Source organism: Lithobates pipiens, unplaced genomic scaffold (genome assembly GCF_037356315.1).
Source record: "Lithobates pipiens isolate NorthernLeopardFrog02 unplaced genomic scaffold, aLitPip1_a1.2 Scaffold_13, whole genome shotgun sequence".
Taxonomy (NCBI): domain Eukaryota; kingdom Metazoa; phylum Chordata; class Amphibia; order Anura; family Ranidae; genus Lithobates; species Lithobates pipiens.
This window is the reverse complement of record NW_027507718.1, coordinates 268,050,544-268,073,333: the sequence shown is the minus strand read 5'-3', so window position 1 is coordinate 268,073,333 and position 22,790 is coordinate 268,050,544. Positions and strand designations below refer to the sequence as shown.

General features: G+C 41.8%; 1 protein-coding gene across 1 annotated transcript in view; it reads left to right on the top strand.

Annotated features, from left to right (window-relative positions):
* The window catches only part of LOC143974838 (all-trans-retinol dehydrogenase [NAD(+)] ADH4-like), a 38,358-nt gene extending 15,999 nt beyond the window's left edge, over positions 1–22,359 (top strand). The window contains exons 3-9 of the mRNA XM_077476592.1: positions 913–1,054; positions 4,921–5,008; positions 8,651–8,882; positions 11,436–11,696; positions 15,434–15,569; positions 15,683–15,821; positions 22,078–22,359. Coding sequence (XP_077332718.1) covers positions 913–1,054; positions 4,921–5,008; positions 8,651–8,882; positions 11,436–11,696; positions 15,434–15,569; positions 15,683–15,821; positions 22,078–22,102 — 1,023 coding nt within the window. The 3' untranslated portion in view covers positions 22,103–22,359. The remainder of the gene's footprint in view (positions 1–912; positions 1,055–4,920; positions 5,009–8,650; positions 8,883–11,435; positions 11,697–15,433; positions 15,570–15,682; positions 15,822–22,077) is intronic.
* The last annotated feature ends 431 nt before the right edge of the window (positions 22,360–22,790 follow it).

Genomic DNA, 22,790 nt, shown 5'->3' with positions numbered 1-22,790 from the left:
AACAAGAATTATTAAGAGCCACCTAGTTAGTATTCACTGAAATATGTTACAAAAAAGTATTTTAAAAAAGGGAGAATAAATGTGTAGGAAATATGCTTCATATTTACCAGCAAAAAGCCACCGGGGGTGGCTTCACAGTCCAATGGGATTTTGTAATTTGCATGTTAAGCCCCATACACACTATCAGATTTTCTGCTGATTTTTTTCCTTCAGATTTACCAAAACCATATAATATGAGGTCATACCTTAGGAGTTTCAATTTATATGCAATCAGGCAGGCCTTTGCACTATATGGTTTTGGTAAATCGGAAGGAAAAACTCAGCAGAAAAGCTGACAGTGTGTATGGGGCTTTACCGTTTTTTTCTTTTTTTTTGGCGCTGTTCATGTGAATGTATGCCAGAAATGAAATTTTGCCTGCTACATGCATCTGACGACAGTAATAAAATGAGATGCTCTAAACAGTGGGGTTAATTTACTAAAGGAAGATAGACGGTTCACATTACAAGGAATGTTGCACTTTGCAATGGAATTTTCCTCAGAGTTTAGTTATGTGATGCTCTATTAACTTCCAAGCACAGGCAAGCAAAAATTCTGTTCTTTTATTTTATTTTTATTATGTTCCTTGCACACTATTTGGTATTCACTGGAAAATGACAATTCACCACATTCACTAAGATCTGAGAGAAATTTGACTGCGAAGTGTACAGCCTATTTGCCTTTACTAAATCAACTCCAGTATATTTAAAATCTAACAGGAAAACGAAAGAACAGATATTAAGTCTGTATAACAATTATTATGGTAAGGAATTTGTAGTGCTGCATGAGTGGCACTGGACACACAAATCTGACGCTAAACCTGACAATGCTCGTATATGTGGATGGTGCATTTAATTGTTTAAATTCATTTACAGATCGCAGCCACAGGAGTGTGTAGAACGGATGCTCATGCTGTGAGTACTCATTTTAAGGAAGGTTTGTTCCCTGTGATCCTTGGCCATGAAGGTGCTGGAACTGTGGAAAGTGTTGGACCAGGTGTCACAAAAGTTAAACCAGGTATGACATTTTTATAATACTACATGGGAAAAAGAGTTAGGGACTTTAACTGCTTGCCGACCACCTCATATATACATCGGCAGAAGGGCTTGTGCTGGCAAACTAACGTACCTGTACATTGCCCTTTAAGAGGTAGCCAGCAGGTGCGTGCACGGCCGCGGCAAGCTCCACGAGTCGGGTCGCGGGTCCCGCGGACTCGATCGCCGTGGGGATACCCACGATCTCCTCATGGGGAGGAAGAATGGGGAGATGCTAATGTAAACAAGAATCTCCCTGTTCTGCCTAGTGACAGTGTCACTGATCTCTGCTCCCTGTGATCGGGAGCAGAGATCAGTGACGTGTCAGACATAGCTTAACTCTGAATCTCCACTTTTAACAGGCTCCAAGTGACTTAAAATGCTCAGCCGCTGTGCCTGTGGCTGTGGCTTTTCCAGGCTCAGCGTTATTGAGCTATACTGAGAACTAGGGATGAGCCGAACACCCCCGGTTCGGTTTGCAGCAGAACATGCCAACAGGCAAAAAATTTGTTCGAACACGCGAACAATGTTAAAGTCTATGGGACACAAATGTGAAAAATCAAAAGTGCTAATTTTAAGGGTTAATATGCAATTTATTTTCATAAAAAGTGTTTGGGGAAACGGGTCCTGCCCCAGGGGACATGTATCAATACAAAAAAAAGTTTTAAAAATTGAGATTTTTTTTGGGAGCAGTGATTTTAATAATACTTAATGTGAAACAATAAAAGTGAAATATTCCTTTAAATTTTGTACCTGGGGGGTGTCTATAGTATGCCTGTAAAGTGGTGCATTTTTCCTGTGTTTAGAACTGTCCCTGCACAAAATGAAATTTCTAAGTGAAAAGAGAGTCATTTATATAATGAATTGTCGGGTCTCGGCAATACAGATGAAAGCCATTGAAAAAAGCGGCATGGGGGTCCCTCCAAAAATCCATACCAGGCCCTTTGGGTGTGGTATGAATATTAAGGGGAACCCTGTGCCATTTTTTTTTTAAATGGCATAGGGGCCCCCTAAAAATCCATACCAGACCTGAAGGGGATTTTAAGGGGAACTCCACGCCAAAATTAAAAAAAATGGTGTGCGGTCCCCCCAAAAATCCATACCAGACCCTTATCAGAACACGCAACCTGGCAGGCCACAGGAAAAGAGGGCCCCCCTGAACCATGCCAGGCCATATGCCTTCAACATGGGGAGGGTGCTTTAGGGCAGCCCCCCAAAGCACCAATCAGCACTTTTCTGATTGTTTTCCTGGTTAGTTATTCATGGCATACATGCCATAGACATGTGCAATTTGTTTCAGTCTGAATACAAATTTGGGTGAATTTTTGGTTATTCTGAGATTCAGATGTATCCAAATCTCCAAATTAACTAGCAATTCATTGAAATTTGTTTTGTTTTATTTCGGATATTCGTTTTCTAACTAATTCCACATTTTTATATTGATTCAAATTCAGATCGGGTGAAAAATTATCAACTGATTAGAATTCTGCGCTAAGAATAGCTGGTTGTTCAGCAGCTTGTTCAGCAGCAGGCCCGGAAGTGTTCTTTACAACAGATGACTCATCAGCTGATAGCGGGCTTCCCCTGCTAACAGCTGAATGTAAACAGAATTGCAGGCAAATAAAAATTCATCAAAAAAACAGCGTGCCCCCCCCCATCAATACCATGCCCTTCAAGTCTGGTATGGATTTTAAGGGGAACCCCAAAGCACCCCCCAAGTTAAGGGCATGTGGCCTGGTATGGTTCAGGGGGGTCCTCACTGGCCCCCCACTTTCCTGGCCTTCTGGGCTACATGGTTAGATATTGGTATGGTGTGAATTTTGGGGGGACCCCATGCCTTTTTTTTTTTTACTTTGGTGTGGGGTTCCCCTTAAAATCCATACCAGAGCCGAAGGGCCTGGCATTGATAGGGAGGGAGGACCTTATACTATTTTTCTTTTCTAAATTTTTATTTGCCAACAGTTCTGTTTAAATTTCCCACTGACAGCTGATGAGCTATTGGTTGTTAAGGACACGATGGATGGCTTCTCGGCCCGCTCCTTAACAACCAGCTACAGGCATACCCCACTTTTAAGTACACAATGTGGTTTATTTACTAAAGCTGGAAAGTGCAAAATCAGGCTCACTTCTGTATAGAAACCAATGGGATTCCATGTTTTATTACCAAAGCTTAATTGAACAAGCTGAGGTTAGAAGCTCATTGGTTTCTATGCAGAAGTGAGCCTGATTTTGCACTTTCCAGCTTTAGTAAATAAACCCCATTGTGTACTTAACAGTGGGGTATGCCTGTAATCTTCACACAGAATTAAAATCAGTTGAATGTCTTTTGAATTGTCTTTTCCGAAAAATTGGCACTCATTTGAAAATGAATCATCAAAACTAAACTAAATGAATCAACTAAACAAAATTAGTAATATAATCAGGGCGGACTGACAACTCATGGGGCCCCCTGGCAATAGGAGTTTATGGGGCCCCCGGGCAATAGGAGATTACGGGGCCCCCAGGCAATAGATTATGGGGCCACACAGTATACACACACATACAGTATACACATACACACACTGAAAAGGTACTGGAGAGGCGGGCAGCTATAATCTTGGGATTTTTTTAAAAAACACAGATTTTTACATACTGTCCCTGGTTTTATTGAGGCTGGCAACCCTGATGGGGCCCCTTAGTGGCATGGGGCCCTCAGGCAGTGCCCGAGTGCCCCAATGGTCAGTCCGCCCCTGAACATAACTAATCTATCTGGCACTAAACAAAACAATTTTTTACGTTCTGCGCATGTCTAACATGCAAGCACCATAAACAGTGTCTTTTTTCAGTGCGCCACATTCCCAGAGCCTGCCAACCACATAAGGGGAAGTTAAGTATGTCAGGAGTTGTATTACTTGTTAACAATATTATTTATCCAATTTAGTCAGATTTTTTTTTTTCTATGGTAAAATTTAATGTTGACATACAAAGGGGTTGATTTACTGAAACTGGCAGTGCAGAATCTGATGCAGCTGTGCATGATAGCCAATCAGCTTTTAACTTCAGCTTGTTCAATTAAGCTTTGACAAAATAACCCCCAAAAAAACTGGAAGCCGATTTGTTTCTATGCACAGCTGCACCAGACTTTGCACTCTCCGGTTTTAGTAAATTAACCTCAAAGTATTCCAAAGACCCCAACTGCTCTAGGAGGAAAATTGGGAACAATGATGGACATTTAAATCTATCAAGCTGTGACCATACACAGCTGTTTAATGACATAAAATTATGCTTTGTAACATCATCATAATGAAAGCCAATGAGGATCCCAAGCAGTTCAACACTAATGCCTCGTTTCCACTGAGCAGATCGGTTCGGGTCGGTACAGGAAGGGTTAGAATGGTCTGGCCTATTCAGGTGAGCATTTCCATGGCAAGTCAGACCACCAGGGGCCATATGGGTGTGTCGAAAAAAAGCCTAGCGTGGCGTCACACTGATTGGCAGACGTTTTTCTGTCCGCCAATTAGTGGAATGTATCGTAGCTCCGCCCTAACTGTACCGTACCATTTTCTATGGCCGCACATCTGAAGCAGGACCCTGAATGGTGCAGTATGGTTAGGTTGCATGGGCCGCTTTCATAATGGAAACACTCAAAATAGCATACCGTACCGAACTGTACCAGAGCTGATCGGTTCAAGGCATTTACTAATATTCTGAGAAATTAAACACTGCTTGTAAAGTGGGACAGCTGGGCATTTTTGTATGTTTTGTTCTTGTTCTTTGCAATACATAGACACAATTATGGTGTATCAACAGGTATGGCCTCATAGGAAGAGCAAATTTTGTTTTAACGACATGTGTTTTTTTTTTTTCAAGGTGACAAAGTCATCCCTCTGTATATCCCACAGTGCGGTGAATGCAAATTTTGTCTAAGTCCCAAAACCAACCTTTGTCAAAAGATCAGGTAAAGTTATCTATATGAATTGTGAGTCTAGGGTTGTACATTTACAAGGGAAGGTTGGTAAGCAGCTGCCACTTGTATTAGTATTTTTTTACTCATTTCCTTACTATGAAAAACTGAAAAAAAAGAAGGCGTTCAATTTCACTGTTTTACCTATGCCCTTTGTGTAAGGATTTTGTATCTGGGACCATTACTATCATTTCTTTTATCTATTAATGTCCTTAAAGAGGAGTTCCTCCCGCCCCTTTAAAAATTAAAAGCCTGCAGCTACACATACTGCAGCTGCTAACTTTAACATTAGGACACTTACCTGTCCTGGAGTCCTGGAGTCCAGCGATGTCGGCACCACAGCCGATTTTACATCGGCTAGCGGGCTGCTGCCGCCGCCATTGCTAGTTAGAGAACCCGGCAGTGTAGCCTTTTGGATTCATGGCCGGGTACCTACTGCGCATGCGTGAAGCGCGATGTGCTCTGACTGCCCCGGCAGAAGGGGAGGGAGGAGGAAGGGGACTGAGCTGCTGACAAGTACTTTGCCGTGGCACAGTCTCCCGGAACATCATCTTTCATACAAAATATTAGGGTATATATTACATTTTTATTACTTTTTTTTATTTTTATTAATTCAAATGTATTTTCTCCCCAAAAAAATAGTGTTTGAGAAACCGCTGCGCAAAAACATAAAACACATAAAACACATAAAAAACTGCAACTGTCATTTTATTCTCTAGGGTCTCTGCTAAAAATATACATATAATGTTACTGATTTAAACTTGTAAACAACAAGTGTCAGAAAAAGGCCTGGCAGGTGAAGTCAGGCAATAAAGTTACAGTTGGCTCATACAGAATTCATTTTGTTTATTCTATTACATTTGTTACAAAAAACACTACAAATGTTTAAAAAATAAAATGTTCAGTTTTTACACTTTAATGCAGCTTTCTGTAATATTGCCAATGCCAGGCGTAGTATCTTGCACAGGGTGAATAAAAATTGTTATTGTAGAAAAGGTTATATGGGAGCATCTAGTGGATAAAAACGGAACTGCAACTATCATGGGGTTTGAGTGTAAAATAATATAAAAACAAATATCCGTGTTTTCCCACAGTAGCAATCAGGATCATACCAATATTTATATTGGTTAGAAAATATTAAACTATTTTGTGAAAAATGATCACTGTTGAGATTTTGCATAATCTGTGTATTTCTATAATTTATTTTTGTTTTATGACATCCATTAGTAAAAATGGTTTTATATTTATTTTTTAAGTTCATATAACTGGGTTTTTGGCATCATTTTCAATTATTTGCATAAACCATTATTTTGCACATAAACTTGTATTGTAGAGTGCAGCAATGACATTTAGTTTGGAAATCATAAATTTTTTTTCTAAACTTAAACCCTGCACTTTGGAATGCCTGTTAATTAATTAAGACACTCTGTCATTGCTAGGAGAAAGGAAGGGGTGTTGGTCTTCCATTTTTGGCATTATGCCCCGTACACACGATCGGATTTTCCGACAACAAATGTTGGATGTGAGCTTGTTGGCTGAAAGTCCATCCGCGTGTATGCTCCATCAAACATTTGTTGTCGGACTTTCCGCCAACAAATGTTGGCTAGCAGGTTCTCAAATTTTCCACCAACAAAACTTTGTTGTCAGAATTTATGATCGTGTGTACACAAGTCTGACGCAACAAAGTTCACGCATGCTCAGAATCAAGCAGAAGGAGCCGCACTGGCTATTGAACTTCCTTTTTCTTGGCTCGTCTTACGTCTTGTATGTCACCGCCTTCCCACGTTCGTAATTGTTGGCCAACATTTGTGTGACCGTGTGTATGCAAGACAAGATGGAGCCAACAACCTTCAAGCAAAATTCCAGTTCCGGTTTTGTTGTGGGAAAGTCCCATCGTGTGTACGGGGCATTACAGTTTCAAAAGAAGTTTCAAGGAGGTCCTGTTCTTGCACAGAGTTCCACCTGCTGACTGCAAGTCATAAATATTAAAAACCCTTTCATGCCTAAGCCTATTTCTGACATGTGTTGCTTACAAGTTAAAATACATATTTTTTGCTGGAAAATTACTTAGAATCCCCAAACATTATATATTTTGTTTTCGCAGAGACCCTAGAGAATGAAATGGCAATTATTGTAATATTTTAAGTCACACAGTATTTGCACAGCAGTACTTCAAACGCAATTTTTAGGGAAAAAAGGCACTTTCATTAATTAAATAAAAACAGTAAATTTAGCCGACTTTTTTATATAATGTGAAAGAGTATTTTACGCTGAGTAAATAGATACCTAACATGTCATGCTTTAAAATTGCGCACACTTGTGGAATAGTGACAAACTATGGTACCTAAAAATCTCCATAGGTGACACTTTAAAAAAATTTAACGGTTACCAGGTTATAGTTACAGAGGAGCCCAATCCTTCCTTTGCACTTAAAAGTATTTAGATCCCAAAAAAATGGCGATTCTGAATACAGTACTGTAATTTTTTTTCGAAATCTGCGACATTGGCAGCCGAGCAAACTTGAAGGGACGTTGTGACTTCGCTTCTGTGTTTTTACATAGGAGGCTAGATTGAAGCCATTTCCGGCTTCGTTCCAGTCTCAGCCTAGCCGATGGAAGTGCCAGATCATGGATCGTGTTTAATAAATGTATTAAATTATTAAAAATAACATCTAAACTTCCTGTGTCAAACAAAACCAAAGAAATTCCCACCTTAACTTACCGACCAAAAAAATTATTCTGTCTAACAGTCTGCATTAAAATCAAGGGTTTAGTTTGCACACATTTTCAAATACATGTGTAAACTACAGAGCCACTTCATGGCATCCCAGTATTTTCTGCAGTCCTAGCTCTATACATTTTTGACAGCCTCCACAGTAGGGTTGCCAATTTTTCTTCAAGCCAAACCCGTAAACTTTAGCGGTGCAGGGCAATTTTTTTTCTTGTAGTATAAACTATAGTATTATAAAAAACCTGGGACCCCCTTTGGTGGCTCAATGATAGTAATAATGCAGCGCACCTCAGCGAACAGTACATGTGGCAAAATTGCTCTTGCTGACATCATCACCCCCCCCCCCCCCACCCCCCGTGACGCCAAACTGGCCCCCAGACAGCCGCCCACAGCTCTGTCAACAGTGGCAACAGAATTTTATGTGAATGTCTTAGTTACTTGGGGAGCCACAGCCCTGTCTAAAAAAAAAGGTGCCATGTTTCAGGTGGACTGAAACCCAGACTGTCCGGGTGGATCCTGGACAGGTGGCAACCCTACTCCACAGTGGAAGCAGATGCATAATAATGGATATATAGAGGCAGGTAAGCCTGGTGCGTACCCGCACCAGTACTCCAAAAGTACAAACAAATGGCTACTGCCCACTATAACTGGCCTTCGCAGAGAGGAGCACATGGAAGGGTGACCAAAGTAACATCTAACATCTTCTTGTATATAGTATAGAGCAATAAATAAAAACAGAAAATTACAGTTTCCTTTTACATCCATTTCCTATATGTTTATTTTTTCCTATAGGTGTAAAATTGTATTAATGTTTAGATTCCTAAAAAGCCATAGAAATATTGGCTCCCCTGCAGAGCACCTAAAAAATAGACAGCATGATTGTTCTGACTCTTTTTTTTTTTACAGCAAAATTAAAACTGCCATCTCTGATCAAGATTTTATGGCCGATAACACAAGCCGGTTTAGCTGCAAGGGCAAGCAACTGTACCACTTCATGGGCACCAGCACTTTCTCTGAATACACAGTTTGTGCTGAAACATCCGTGGCCAAAATTGATGATACGGCCCCTCTGGATAAAGTCTGTCTGATTGGCTGTGGGTTTTCTACTGGCTATGGTGCAGCTATCAACACTGCTAAGGTATTGTTGTAATTGTGTTATATCTGTGCTGATCACATAAATGAAATCTATCATATGAATGATTGAATACTCAAAAACAGTACCCAGAAATACGTAATCAATCTGGTTATTGTCCATTTACAAAGGTAACTTTGTACTTTGTCCAAATTTCAGGATTGTGATGTATACGACTGCAATTATTGTTTGTTTTTGTAAAGACACCATACAGATCCTGATTTCTGAGCATATACAGCCCCATTGTGTACTTAAAAGTGGGGTATGCCTGTATAGTACATGTTCCCATCTACAGCAACCCACAGTCCTCAAATTGTATAGTCAGCAACAATTTAAGATCATTTTCAAGGGGCATATTGTGGCTGACATTGGGTACCTAAGCTGGTTACCTACTGTAATACTTTATATTGTCATATCTTTTGTTTATAATCATTTTGTATGTCCTGGCCTCAGAGCATGTACAATAATTTATTTGCTGTAGGATCAATTTCCCATTTTTGCACACTTCTAAATGGACAGTATTGACTTGTAAATTGTGATTATTTTATTTTATTTTTTTACTGTTTGAATATAAGCTTTTTTTTTTGTTTTCATCACTTTTAATTGCCCTTTTATTCATAAATATTTATTATTTTTCAAAGCTATACAAAAATAAATACTAAAGATATTTCCTCTTACTAAGGGCACATTCACACCATTGCATTTTGATAATGCGCAACCCATTTTGCAGTGCCATTCATTGTAAATTGGCACTCCAATGTACCTGAAAAGGGCATGTACAGGCATAGCCCACTTTTAAGTACACAATGGGGTTTATTTACTAAAGCTGGAAAGTGCAAAATCAGGCTCACTTCTGCATAGAAACCAATGAGTTTCTAACCCGAGCTTGTTCAATTAAGCTTTGGTAATAAAACCTGGAAGCTCATTGGTTTCTATGCAATAGTGAGCCTGATTTTGCACTTTCCAGCTTTAGTAAATAAACCCCATTGTGTACTTAAAAGTGGGGTATGCCTGTACATCACAACACAGCACAGCAAAACTCACTGGGAACGATTTACTAAAGGCAAATAGTCTGTGCACAGCAAGTGCAGTTGCTCTAGATCTAAGGTGAACATCCAAGGAAAAAAATATTGTTTTACTTTAACATGATGATAGAAATCAGCAGAGCTTCCCCTCAGATCTAGAGCAACTGCACTTGCAGTGCACAGTAAGATTGCCTTTAGTAAATCAACCTCCCAGTGTCCTGTTCATTGCACTGTTCTCTGTGAAAATGCCAAGTGCCACTTTTTCGCATGCGTTGTGATGGATTTCAGACCTTTTATTTTGATGCAACAGCCCCAGTTCCATTCAAGGTGTACCATACAGGTAAAACTGTTAATAAACAATAATTTACAAAAAAAAAAAAAAAGTGTACCATACAGGAACATTAAGAATATTTTTTTTTTTCAATCAAGTAAATTTTATTGAGCTTTTGTTGTTTTCTCATACAGAAATGAAAAAAAAAAACAACGATCATAACAAAGGAGTATCAGAAAGAAAACAACATCTGATAAAAAAAACACACAAAAAAAAAAAACATTAAAAAAAAAACGCACAAAGCGCTTCACAGATTCAATAGAATTGTTAATATCGTCTACAAATTATTGCATAGAACATTGGCTCATAAGGATTGACCCCCCAATTATATACTACCACAAGCTTAGATTATATAGAACTATCTTGAACAGTAAATTAGACTGGCAGGCTCTAGCCAAGTCACGTCACTACATCCCACCATCCACAGTATCCATCTTTCTTTACCCAACCTCTGGTTGCATCCTATTAACTGCCATTGGTGTCTCAATTAATATCTTCTGTACCCTGGGCAGGGGGTGTATAGGAGGAATTATTAGAATCTACCCAAGAATATAATTTTTTTATGAAAACCTGGCATTTTTTTTTACTGTTTTCATTATGATTTAGGGGCTATTCATACCAAAGCATGAACTTTCTTGCGTGTGCACATTCCCAAACATAACATGTGGTATATATATGAGTTGTAGTGCATTGTGTCTCAGCCTGAAAGGCACCCCATCATCCATACCCAGTGCCAAAAAAAATGGGCCCTTGCCCTGGAACACACTAAAATGCACAAATGTAAATGGACTGTGCTGTGTAATGCCTCAAACATAGCCTCATTATGACCTTAACACAACACACTTCAAGGTACAAAAAATGCCTGTTACTGAACATATAGCTGTGAATAAAGCCTAAGCTATATTGGTTTAACTTCTTAACAACATCTACGATTCCCCCTCCATGCCCTTCCATTTTCCATGAACTAAGGTGACAATAGAAAGGCCGATGGACAGCAGCTTTCATTTCTGTACTTTGGCATCTTTACTTTGAGTGACTTTTTCCCAAAATTGGTGTGGACACTGCATAGACTAGTCTTTCTTTTTTTGTTTTTATTTTATGAAAATACTGCTTTTGTTATAAGGCCTCACAAAATCTGGCAAATATATTTAATTCGGTAGCTCTTTGACATGGTATTGGTAAATTTATCTTTTCCTTCTGTAGGTTGAACCTGGCTCCTCGTGTGCCGTCTTTGGTTTGGGAGGAGTTGGGCTCTCAGCGGTCATGGGATGTAAAGCAGCTGGTGCAACTCGCATCATTGGCATCGACATCAACAAAGACAAATTTCCAAAAGCACTGGAGCTTGGAGCTACTGAATGTATCAGTCCAAATGACTATGAAAAGCCTATCCAGCAAGTCATAGCTGAACTTACCAATGGCGGAGTGGACTTTGCTATCGAATGTATTGGAATTATTGATGTCATGGTAAGTATTTTAATGTTCTATATTTGAGAAAATTCAGAGCATACATTCACTTTATAGTCATAGGATAACATCCATCACCATGCTATCATGTCTAAAGTCCAAAACTGAATCAGTAATTTCTTGCTCTTCTAAATGCTCATTTACGTATGTCTGTATGTATTTAACATTTCAGTTCACAGATATATGTTTTTTTTATAGGAAAAGTGCCCCTGTATTTTTTATTCTGCAAAATAAAAGTACTTTGTGTTGCTTATGGCAACCTGGCTGATTTTAATTGTATTAGTTGATAGATATTAGCACAGCATAAACCTAAGCTAGTGAGACCATTCCGATATCCATTTCTACTGTGTGGGCTGGGGATGGTTACTGGTAACAAGATTCCCAAACAACATTCAACAACAACCTTCCTAAACAGAAATATTAAATTTTTTTTAACTAAAGTTAACAGAAAAAAAACATTTATTTTTAGCATTTAAAATATACCATATTTATTGGCGTATAACACACGCCGGCGTTTAACACGCACCCCAAGTTTAGGAGGGAATTTTAAGGAAAAAATTTTTTAGGAGGGAAGTTTAAGGAAAAAAACGTTTAAAATGCCTATCAATGCAGCCCCTGTTCAAATCATTAGTAAGACCTCACCTGGAATATGCAGTTCAGTTTTGGGCACCAGTTCTCAAAAAGGATATCGGGGAACTGGAGAAAGTGCAGAGAAGGGCAACCAAACTGATAAGAGGCTTGAAGGAACTCAGCTATGAGGAAAGATTATAGGAACTGAATTTATTCACTCTTGAGAAGAGGAGAATAAGGGGGGATATGATCAACATGTTCAAATATATTAGGGGTCCATATAGTGAACTTGGTGATGAGTTGTTCTCTGTACGGTCAACCCAGAGGACAAGGGGGCACTCTTTACGTCTAGAGGAAAAGAGATTTCATCTTCAAGTACGGAAAGGTTTCTTCACAGTTAGAGCTGTGAAAATGTGGAATAGACTCCCGCCAGAGGTGGTTCTGGCCAGCTCAGTAGATTGCTTTAAGAAAGGCCTGGATACTTTCCTGAATGTACATAATATAACTGGGTACTAACATAGGTAAAGTTGATCCAGGGAAAATCCGATTGCCTCTTGGGGGATCAGGAAGGAATTTTTTTCCACTGCTGTAGCAAATTGGAGCATGCTCTGCTGGGGTTTTTTTTCGCCTTCCTCTGGATCAATTGTGGGCATAAAATTGGGTATTTGGATTGTACGATTATTTTTTTATTTTATTTATTTGTTTTTAAGGTTGAACTGGATGGACTTGTGTCTTTTTTGAACCTGACTAACTATGTAACTATGTATCAGTGTCCATCTGCAGCCTTGTCAGTGTCATTTGCAGCCTTGTCATGCAGCCTTGTCAGGGTCTTTTTCAGCTTTGCCATTTAAAAATTGCGCCGCCGAGATACAGAGACGGATGTCCTGCTTTCGGCCGCCTTTGGCCGTCCTCGGCGGATTTTGGGCGTTCTCGGGCCGCACTTGGCCAAAAGCCACCGGGAAAGGCTGAAGGCGGCCGAAAGCTGACAACAACAGCCAAAAGCCGATGAGAACAGCCGAAGGCAGCCAAAAGCCGCCGAGAATGGCCGAAAGCTGCCCACAGGATCATAATCGGCTGGGGATCGGCGTATAACATGCACCCACGATTTTCCCCTGATTTTAAGGGGAAAAAAGTGAGTGTTATGCACAGATAAATACGATAATTCTGAAAATCCACACATATATATTTAGGGAGGGTGCATATGGATTTAACAACTCTAAAATGGGAGCATGAAATTGTGCAAAATGTCATGGTATGTTGACTCCTTAAGAGTTCCCATCTCTGGAACTAAGGGGACAAGCCCAACCCCTGAAGAACAACCACACACCACAATTCCCCCCTCCACCAAATGATTTGGACCAGTGCACAAAGAAATATCCATAAAGACATGGATAAGCGAGTTTGGGGTGGAGGAACTTGACTGGTCTGCACAGTCCTGACCTCAACCCGATAGAACAACTTTTGGATGAATTAGAGTGGAGACTGCGAGCCAGGCCTTCTCATCCACATCTGTCTGACCTCACAAATGCGCTTCTGGAGGAATGGTAAAACATTCCAATAGACACACTCCTAGACCCTGTGGACAGCCTTCTCAGAGGAGTTGAAGTTCTTTTAGCTGCAAAGGGTGGGCCAACTCAATATTGACCCCTATGGACTAAGACTGGAATGCCATTAAAGTGCGTGTAAAAGCAGGTTTCCCAATTCTTTTGGTAATATAGTGTATGCTAGCTCTTTCAGTCTCTAGTGGCCAACAGGTCCTTTAATAAAATAATTCTGTGTTGTCAGACCTGAATGCAAAAGAAAGAATGACTTTGTACTTGGTGGCAAAACCCTTGTTGGCAATCACAGAGGTCAGACGTTTCTTGTAGTTGGCCACCGGATTTGCACACATCTCTGGAGGGATTTTTTCCCTCCTCTTTGCAGATCCTCTCCAAATGATTAAGGTTTTGAGGCTGACATTTTGTAACTCGTACCTTCAGCTCCCGCTACATATTTTCTATGGGATTAGGGTCTGGAGACTGACTAGGCCACTCCAGCACCTTAATGTGCTTCTTCTTGAGCCACTCCTTTGTTGCCTTGGTCGTGTGTTTTGGGTAATTGTTATGCTGGAATACCCATCCAAGACCTATTTTTAATGCTCTGGCTAAGGGAAGGAGGTTCTCACCCAAGATTTTACAGTACAATGCTCCATCCATCATCCCTTTAATGCAGTAAAGTTGTCCTATTGCCTTAGCACAAAAACACCCCTAAAGCAGAATTCATGTTTGATGATGGGGATGGTGTTCTTGAGGTCATAAACAGCATTCCTCCTCTTCTAAACATGATGAGTTGAGTTGATGCCAAAAAGCTAAATTTTGGTCTCATCTGACCTCAACAAGTTCACCCAGTTATCCTCTGAATCATTCAGATGTTCATTAGCAAACTTCAGCCTGTACATGTGCTTTATTGAGCAGGGGGAACTTGCTGGCGCTGAAGGATATCAGTCCTTCACAGCGTAGTGTGTTACCGATTGGTGACTATGGTCCCAGTTGTCTTGAGATTATTGACAAGATTCTCCCGCGTAGTTCTGGGCTGATTCCTCACCTTTGAGAACTTGCATGGAGCCCCAGACCTAGGGAGATTGACAAATATTTTGTGTTTATTCCATTTGCAAATAATCGCACTGTTATCACCCTCTAACCAAACTGCTTGGCGATGTTCTTGTAGCCCATTCCAGCCTTGTGTAGGTCTACAATCTTGTCCCTGACATCATTGGACAGCTGTTTTGGTCTTGGCCATGGTGGAAAGATTGGAATCTGACTGATTGTTTCTGTGGACAGGTGTCTTTTATACAGGTTACAAGCTGAGATTAAGAGCACACCCTTTAAGAGGGTGCTCCTAATCGCAGCTTGTTACCTGTATAGAAGAAACCTGAGAGCCAGAAATCTTGCTGATTGATAGGGGATCAAATACTTATTTAATTTATTAAAATGCAAATCAATTTACAAAATCAGCAGGAGGACAAATACTTTTTTTCCCTCACTGTAACATAGGAGATGTTTTATAGTCAACACTGATTTCTGAACACAATATTAACTGGATGAGCAGCTTTTTTTTTTAAACAGATATAGCAAAATGATAATGTTAAATGCTATATACTCCTTGCTTTAATATCTGTTGTTTTCCAGAAAGCAGCACTGGAGTGCACCACAGTGGGCTGGGGAACATGTGCAATTGTTGGTGTTTCACTGGCAGAAGAGGGTGTACCAGTTGCTCCATTTCAGCTGATAATGGGACGTACCTTGAAAGCCACATTCTTTGGAGGTGAGATTGATCTTCAGTAAAGAATACTTAAATAAAGCTAACAATCTATACACATGTTTTGGACATATCATCTGTAGTATTTTTTTCAACCAAACTATTAACTTATTTAACAGGCTGGAAGAGTGTGGATAATGTTCCAAAGCTGGTATCTGAGTACCTATCTAAAAAGTTTGACTTGGATGCATTGGTGACATACACTTTGCCATTTGATGATATTAACAAGGCTTTTGACCTCATGCGTGAAGGAAAGAGGTGCGTATAAAGAACAATACATTAGCAAACCTCAATGGCAAAACCGAGCGATAGAGCGATAGAGCGATAAGATAGCTAGATCAGATAACATGAGAGATAGATAGATAGATAGATAGATAGATAGATAGATAGATAGATAGATAGATAGATAGATAGATAGATAGATTTGATGCATGAAAGGTGACCAGGCTCATATAACTGCAGTAAGGCATCAATCAACAGACATTTCTAAACTATTAGAAACTGACTGAAACCTGATTTAAGAGTAATTGCTGTGATCGTTAAAGATATTGTAAAGTTCTAAATGTTTTTTTTTTTAAATAATAAACATGTCTATACTTACCAATAAAAGTATAAAAGCAGCTACAGAGGTCAGAAATGGCTTGCTTTAACCACTCCAGGATCAGTATGTTATACCCTCTTTCTGTTCAGGCCATTTCTCAATTTTCAGTGCTGTGATAGTTTGGGTGATAACTACTTTTACATGCAACACTGTACTCAAATGAATTTTATATCATCATCAAAATTATATTGTCTAATGACAGCATGAGCAATAAAAAGCTTGACTGCCTGCTGGTAAATTTTAAAATAAATGTCCACTTTATGTTTACTTTTGCCTTTAGTTACACTTACACATTTTCCCATTCCATCCTCTGTGGATTTGCACATTTTTACTATTGAGAAAAAGTTTATTTTTCCATTCACAAATCACCACATGACCCTTGTATTATTGATTTTTTTTTTCCTGCATTTTTCAAACAAAAGTACTTCACAAAAAATTTACACAAAATGAAATAGGTTTTACTGTCCAAAATAAAGGTAGTAATTTTGATGTTTTGTGAGGTGTGTGTGGTCAGCAGAACTATCATAATAAATAAAGATAAAATAACTTGAATAGGAAAAAAAATCCTAAACCATGAGAAATATAAGTATTGGACTATCAGATATGAAATCCTTTAGAGTCTAAAAACAATTTAAGGCAAAAACAATTAGTGACTGCACTTTATATATGTATGTCAACAGAATAATTTGAAGAGCTGATTTTTGGGGGACAAAATAACCAGCATAGTAAAGTGGCTGTAAACCCTTAAGCCGCGTACACACGGGGTGGACTGTCTGGCCAACTTAGTCCGTCAGACAATCCGACGGACAGTCCGTCATACTTTCGAATGAACGGACTTGACCACACACACCACTTTTTGAGCGGACTAATACGGCGTACTAAGTCCGCCATACTATCCGCCCTACTTTTGAAATGAACGGACTCGCCCACACACGCGGAGGAAAGTCCGCTCATTTCGAGCACGTCTCCAGGTAGGCGGGGCCCGCGAAGGAGACGTCGCTGGCCCCGCCGCCTGGTATGGACTTAAAGGGGAACCCCAACGTCGAAAAAAATCGGCGTGGGGGTCCCCCCAAGTCCACAACAGACCCTTGTCCGAGCACGCTACCCGGCCGGCCAGGAAAGCGCGAGCGCCCCCCCTCCTGAGCCGTACCAGGCCGCGTGCCCTCAACATGGGGCACCTTGTCCCCATGTTGATGAGGACAAGGGCCTCTTCCCGACAACCCTGGACGTTGGTTGTCGGGGTCTGCGGGCGGGGGGCTTATCGGAATCCGGGAGCCCCCCTTTAATAAGGGGGCCCCCGGATACTGGCCCCCCACCCTATGTGAATGAGTATGGGGTACAATGTACCCCTACCCATTCACCTGTAAAATAAAAGTACAAAAAAAAACACACCACACGAGATAAAATACTTTATTGCACAGCTCCGGGGGTCTTCCGTCTTCGGGGGTCTTCTCGCCGGACTCCTCCGCTATCTTCTTGTAGTTCTTTTGCTAGCGGAGGAGTCCGGCTTTCTTCCTCGCCGCAGGCCTCTTCTCCCGACTTCGGGGGTCTTGTCCCCCTCTTCGGTTCTTCTGCCGGGCCACCGCGCCTTCTTATAGCTCTTTTACAGGCGGTGGCCCGGTCTTCTGTCGCCGCCGCCTTCCGTTCTTCTTCTTCTTCTCCAGGAGATGTTGCCTCGACGATCTCTCCGGCCGGAATGCCAGGGACGCACTGCGCGGCCACTTATATAGGGACAAGGGGCGGTGTCACATGGCTTTATGTCACATGGGTTGGTCACATGGGTTGATGTCACATGGGGACTTTGACATCGTAAGGGGGCGGGGTCACCATGTGACACCAACCCATGTGACATAAAGCCATGTGACACCGCCCCTTGTCCCTATATAAGTGGCCGCGCAGTGCGTCCCTGGCATTCCGGCCGGAGAGATCGTCGAGGCAACATCTCCTGGAGAAGAAGAAGAAGAAGAAGAACGGAAGGCGGCGGCGACAGAAGACCGGGCCACCGCCTGTAAAAGAGCTATAAGAAGGCGCGGTGGCCCGGCAGAAGAACTGAAGAGGGGGACAAGACCCCCGAAGTCAGGAGAAGAGGCCGGCGGCGAGGAAGAAAGCCGGACTCCTCCGCTAGCAAAAGAGCTACAAGAAGATAGCGGAGGAGTCTGGCGAGAAGACCCCCGAAGACGGAAGACCCCCGGAGCTGTGCAATAAAGTATTTTATCTCGTGTGTTGTGTTTTTTTTTGTACTTTTATTTTACAGGTGAATGTGTAGGGGTACATTGTACCCCATACTCATTCACATAGGGGGGGGGGCGATATCCGGGGGCCCCCTTATTAAAGGGGGCTCCCGGATTCCGATAAGCCCCCCGCCCGCAGACCCCGACAACCAACGGCCAGGGTTGTCAGGAAGAGGCCCTTGTCCTCATCAACATGGGGACAAGGTGCTTTGGGGTGGGGGGGCCACGCGGCCCCCCCTTCCCCAAGGCACCCCCCATGTTGAGGGCACGCGGCCTGGTACGGCTCAGGAGGGGGGGCGCTCGCTCGCCCCCCTTTCCTGGCCTGCCGGGTAGCGTGCTCGGACAAGGGTCTGTTGTGGACTTGGGGGGACCCCCACGCCGATTTTTTTCGGCGTTGGGGTTCCCCTTTAAGTCCATACCAGGCGGCGGGGCCAGCGACGTCTCCTTCGCGGGCCCCGTCTACCTGGATACCCGCTCGAAATGAGCTGACTTTTCTTCGGGCGGAAAAAGTCAGCTCATTTCAAAAGTACGGCGGACTGGCACACACACGGGCGGATTGTCCGCCGAAATGCGAGTCCGACGGACAGTATTACGGAAATTCCGAAATACTTAGTCCGCCAGACTGCACGCTGAAAAAGTCCGCTGAAGCCCACACACGACCGGACTGTCCGCTGAAATGTGTTTCGGCGGACTAAGTAGGCCAGACAGTCCGCCCGTGTGTACGCGGCTTTACATATACCCAGTGAAGTGATAGGGCTCCGGTGATACACAGGAATTAAACACATCATCCTACATATGCTGTACTTGTTTATCTGCAGTCTTTCTTCTCTACATTCATTCAAAGTGCAGAATTTATAAAGCTTATCTGAGCTGTCTAAAAAAGGGGGCGTAGAGCTGAAGTTATGAAATTACACTCTGTAGAGCTCAGTGAGGAGAGCTCTGACACCTGTTTGGAGGGAAGGGAAACATGCCCCTTCACACAGCACACAGGAACAGAGCTGAGGCTGGTAATCAGCTGGAACCAGTGGCAGTTGATGCTCACTGGTGCTCTATATTTGGGCAAACAAACCTGCCCCCCTCACTTGCACTAATGCCAAAGTTATGGGAGATGGACGGGAAGGCGGCGATTACCACCCCGGGGAGAGGGACGAGTTGAACTTGGAAGGCAGCAACTCCCCCTCCCCGGGAGATAGACTGGAAGGTGCTTATCAGAAGCCTTACCTTAGAAGGCAAATGACCAGGATCCAGGGATGCAGGGCTGCTGCTCCCCGCTCCTGCTTGCCGAGGGAAGACCCATTGCTTCTCCTCCCAGCTGACCAGGAAGTGGGTTCTGAGATCCAATTGGCTGGGAGTCCTAAGACCGCTTCCTGATTGGCCTGGAGCAGAATCAGGAAGAAAATAGTAAATATTAATTTGCTATTAACCATTTTTCTCTTGGTGTCAGGAAGACTTATCAGAAGGGACTCATGCTGATAGCAGAGGAACAAAGCAGCAGACAGAAATTACACTTAGTACTCTTAATTGAGATGAGTACACACTATAGAGGGATATGCTTTGTTCATATTTCATGTCAGAGGTTTATAACTACTTTAACATGACTTAGGGCATGTACAGTATCTCACAAAAGTGAGTACACCCCTCACATTGTAAATATTTTAATATATCTTTTCATGCGACATCACTGAAGAAATTACACTTTGCTACAATGTAAAGTAGTGAGTGCACTGCTTGTATAACAGTGTATATGTGTTGTCCCCTTAAAATAACTCACACAGCCATTAATGTCTAAACCACTGGCAACAAAGGTGAGTACACCCCTAAGGGAAAATGTCCAAATTGGGCTCAAAGTGTCAATATTTTGTGTGGCCACCATTATTTTCCAGCACTGCCTTAACCCTCTTGGGCATGGAGTTCACCAGAGCTTCACAGGTTGCCACTGGAGTCCTTTTCCACTCCTCCATGATGACATCACGGAGCTGGTGGATGTTAGAGATGTTGCTCTCCTCTGCCTTCCATTTGAGGATGCCCCACAAATGCTCAATAGGGTTTAGGTCTGGAGACATACTTGACCAGTACATCACCTTTACCCTCAGCTTCTTTAGCAAGGCAGTGGTCATCTTAAAGGTGTGTTTGGGGTCATCATCATGTTGGAATACTGCCCTGTGGCCCAGTCTCCGAAGGGAGGGGATCATGCTCTGCTTTAGTATGTCACAGTACATGTTGGCATTCATGATTCCCCCAATGAACTGTAGCTCCCCAGTACCGGCAGCACTCATGCAGCCCCAAACAATGACACTCCCACCACCATGCTTGACTGTAGGCAAGACACACTTGTCTTTGTACTCCTAACCTAGTTGCTGCCACACACGCTTGACACCATCTGAACCAAATAAGTTTATCTTGGTCTCATCAGAGCACAGGACATGGTTCCAGTAATCCATGTCATTAGTCTGCTTTTCTTCATCAAACTGTTTGCAGGCTTTCTTGTGCATCATCTTTAGAAGAGGCTTCTTTCTGGGATGACAGCCATGCAGACCAATTTTATGCAGTGTGCGGCGTATGGTCTGAGCACTGACGGGCTGACCCCCCCACCCCTTCTACCTATGCAGCAATGCTGGCAGCACTCATACGTCTATTTCCCAAAGGCAACCTCTGCATATGTCACTGAGCATGTGCATGCAACTTTCTTTGACGAGACCTGTTCTAAGGGGAATCTGTCCTGTTAAACATCTGTATGGTCTTGGCCACCGTACTGCAGCTCAGTTTCAAGGTCTTGTCAATCTTCTTATAGCCTAAGCCAGTGATGGCGAACCTTGGCACCCCAGTTGTTTTGAAACTACATTTCCCATGATGCTAAACTACACTGCAGAAGGCATGAGTATCATGGGAAATGTAGTTCCAAAACATCTGGGGCGCCAAGGTTCGCCATCACCGGCCTAGGTCATCTTTATGTAGAGCAACAATTCTTTTTTTCAGATCCTCAGAGAGTTCTTTGCCATGAGGTGCCATGTTGAACTTTCAGTGACCAGTATGAGAGAGTGAGAGCAATGACACCAAATTTAGCACACCTGCTCCCCATTCACACCTGAGACCTTGTAACACTAACTAGTCACATGACACTGGGGAGAAAAAATGGGCTAATTGGGCCCAATTGGACATTTTCACTCAGGGGTGTACTCACTTTTGTTGCCAGCGGTTTAGACTTTAATGTCTGTCTGTGTGTTGAGTTATTTTGAGGGACAGCAAATTTACACTGTTATACAAGCTGTACACTCACTACTTTACATTGTAGTAAAGTGTCATTTCTTAAGTGTTGTCACAAAAAGATATAATAAAATATTTACAAAAATTTGAGGGGTGTACTCACTTTTGTGAGATACTGTATATAGTGTTGTGAAGATAAGATTCACTGTACATTAACCAGTGAATTCTTCACAGCATTTATATAGCACAATCACTTGCAAGCAAGCAACAGGTAATCCGTTGATTCTTTTTACGGCAACCCTACAAATGCACAGGAACAAGCATAAGGCCTGTACTGCCATATCATTTCTTGTGAGATTATCTTTAAAAGTATACTTTACCCTTTTAAATGTTTCACTTATTTGCTTTAAATTCATTAAATGTTAAACAGATGAATTAAACATTCAGTTGTTTTTTTTTTTTTTTTTTTTGCATGCAGCATCCGAACAGTGCTGGTGTTTTAAATGTGAGCACCTTGGAAGCCATTGAGAAACATATCTACTAATAATGTGCAGCATCATCATGTTATACTACAGAGGATTCTGATACTGCATGGAGTATATGAAAAATATATCACAGGTGTTTAAGGATCACTAAAGAAACAAGCAATTTTATATATCTGCAATAAATTGTGTATGGCGCAGTTCCTGTATAACCCTGTTTAATGTTACAGTGTGTTTTCTGCATGCTATACTGCTGTAAAATAAAACATGTCAATTAATTGTGAGTTATATCTTTATAGTAAAGCAAACTATTTTAGGAAATAGGTCCCAGGCGTTCCTCTGCCATTCTTTGAACTATTGCTCTTAGATGCTTCACATATTTTGAGTAAATATTTTAAGCACAGGAATAAGCCCTGTCCTACAAATCTGAATTTGAGAAAAACAGATTTCAGTTCTTTGCAGGATACAGGCACAACCGGCATATGCAACCAGGGGTCAAGTCCTGGGGAAAAAAGTGTGGGAACTCCCACCTAAGATCCACTCCCCCCACCAAAAAAAAATAAAAAATGATACGCTCATATGCACAAACGCTGGTATTTTTCCTCCAATTTTCGTATTGTGTGTATGAAGCCAAAGGCCGCGTACACACGGGCGGACTGTATGGCCTACTTAGTCCGTCGAAACACATTTCAGCGGACAGTCCGCTCGT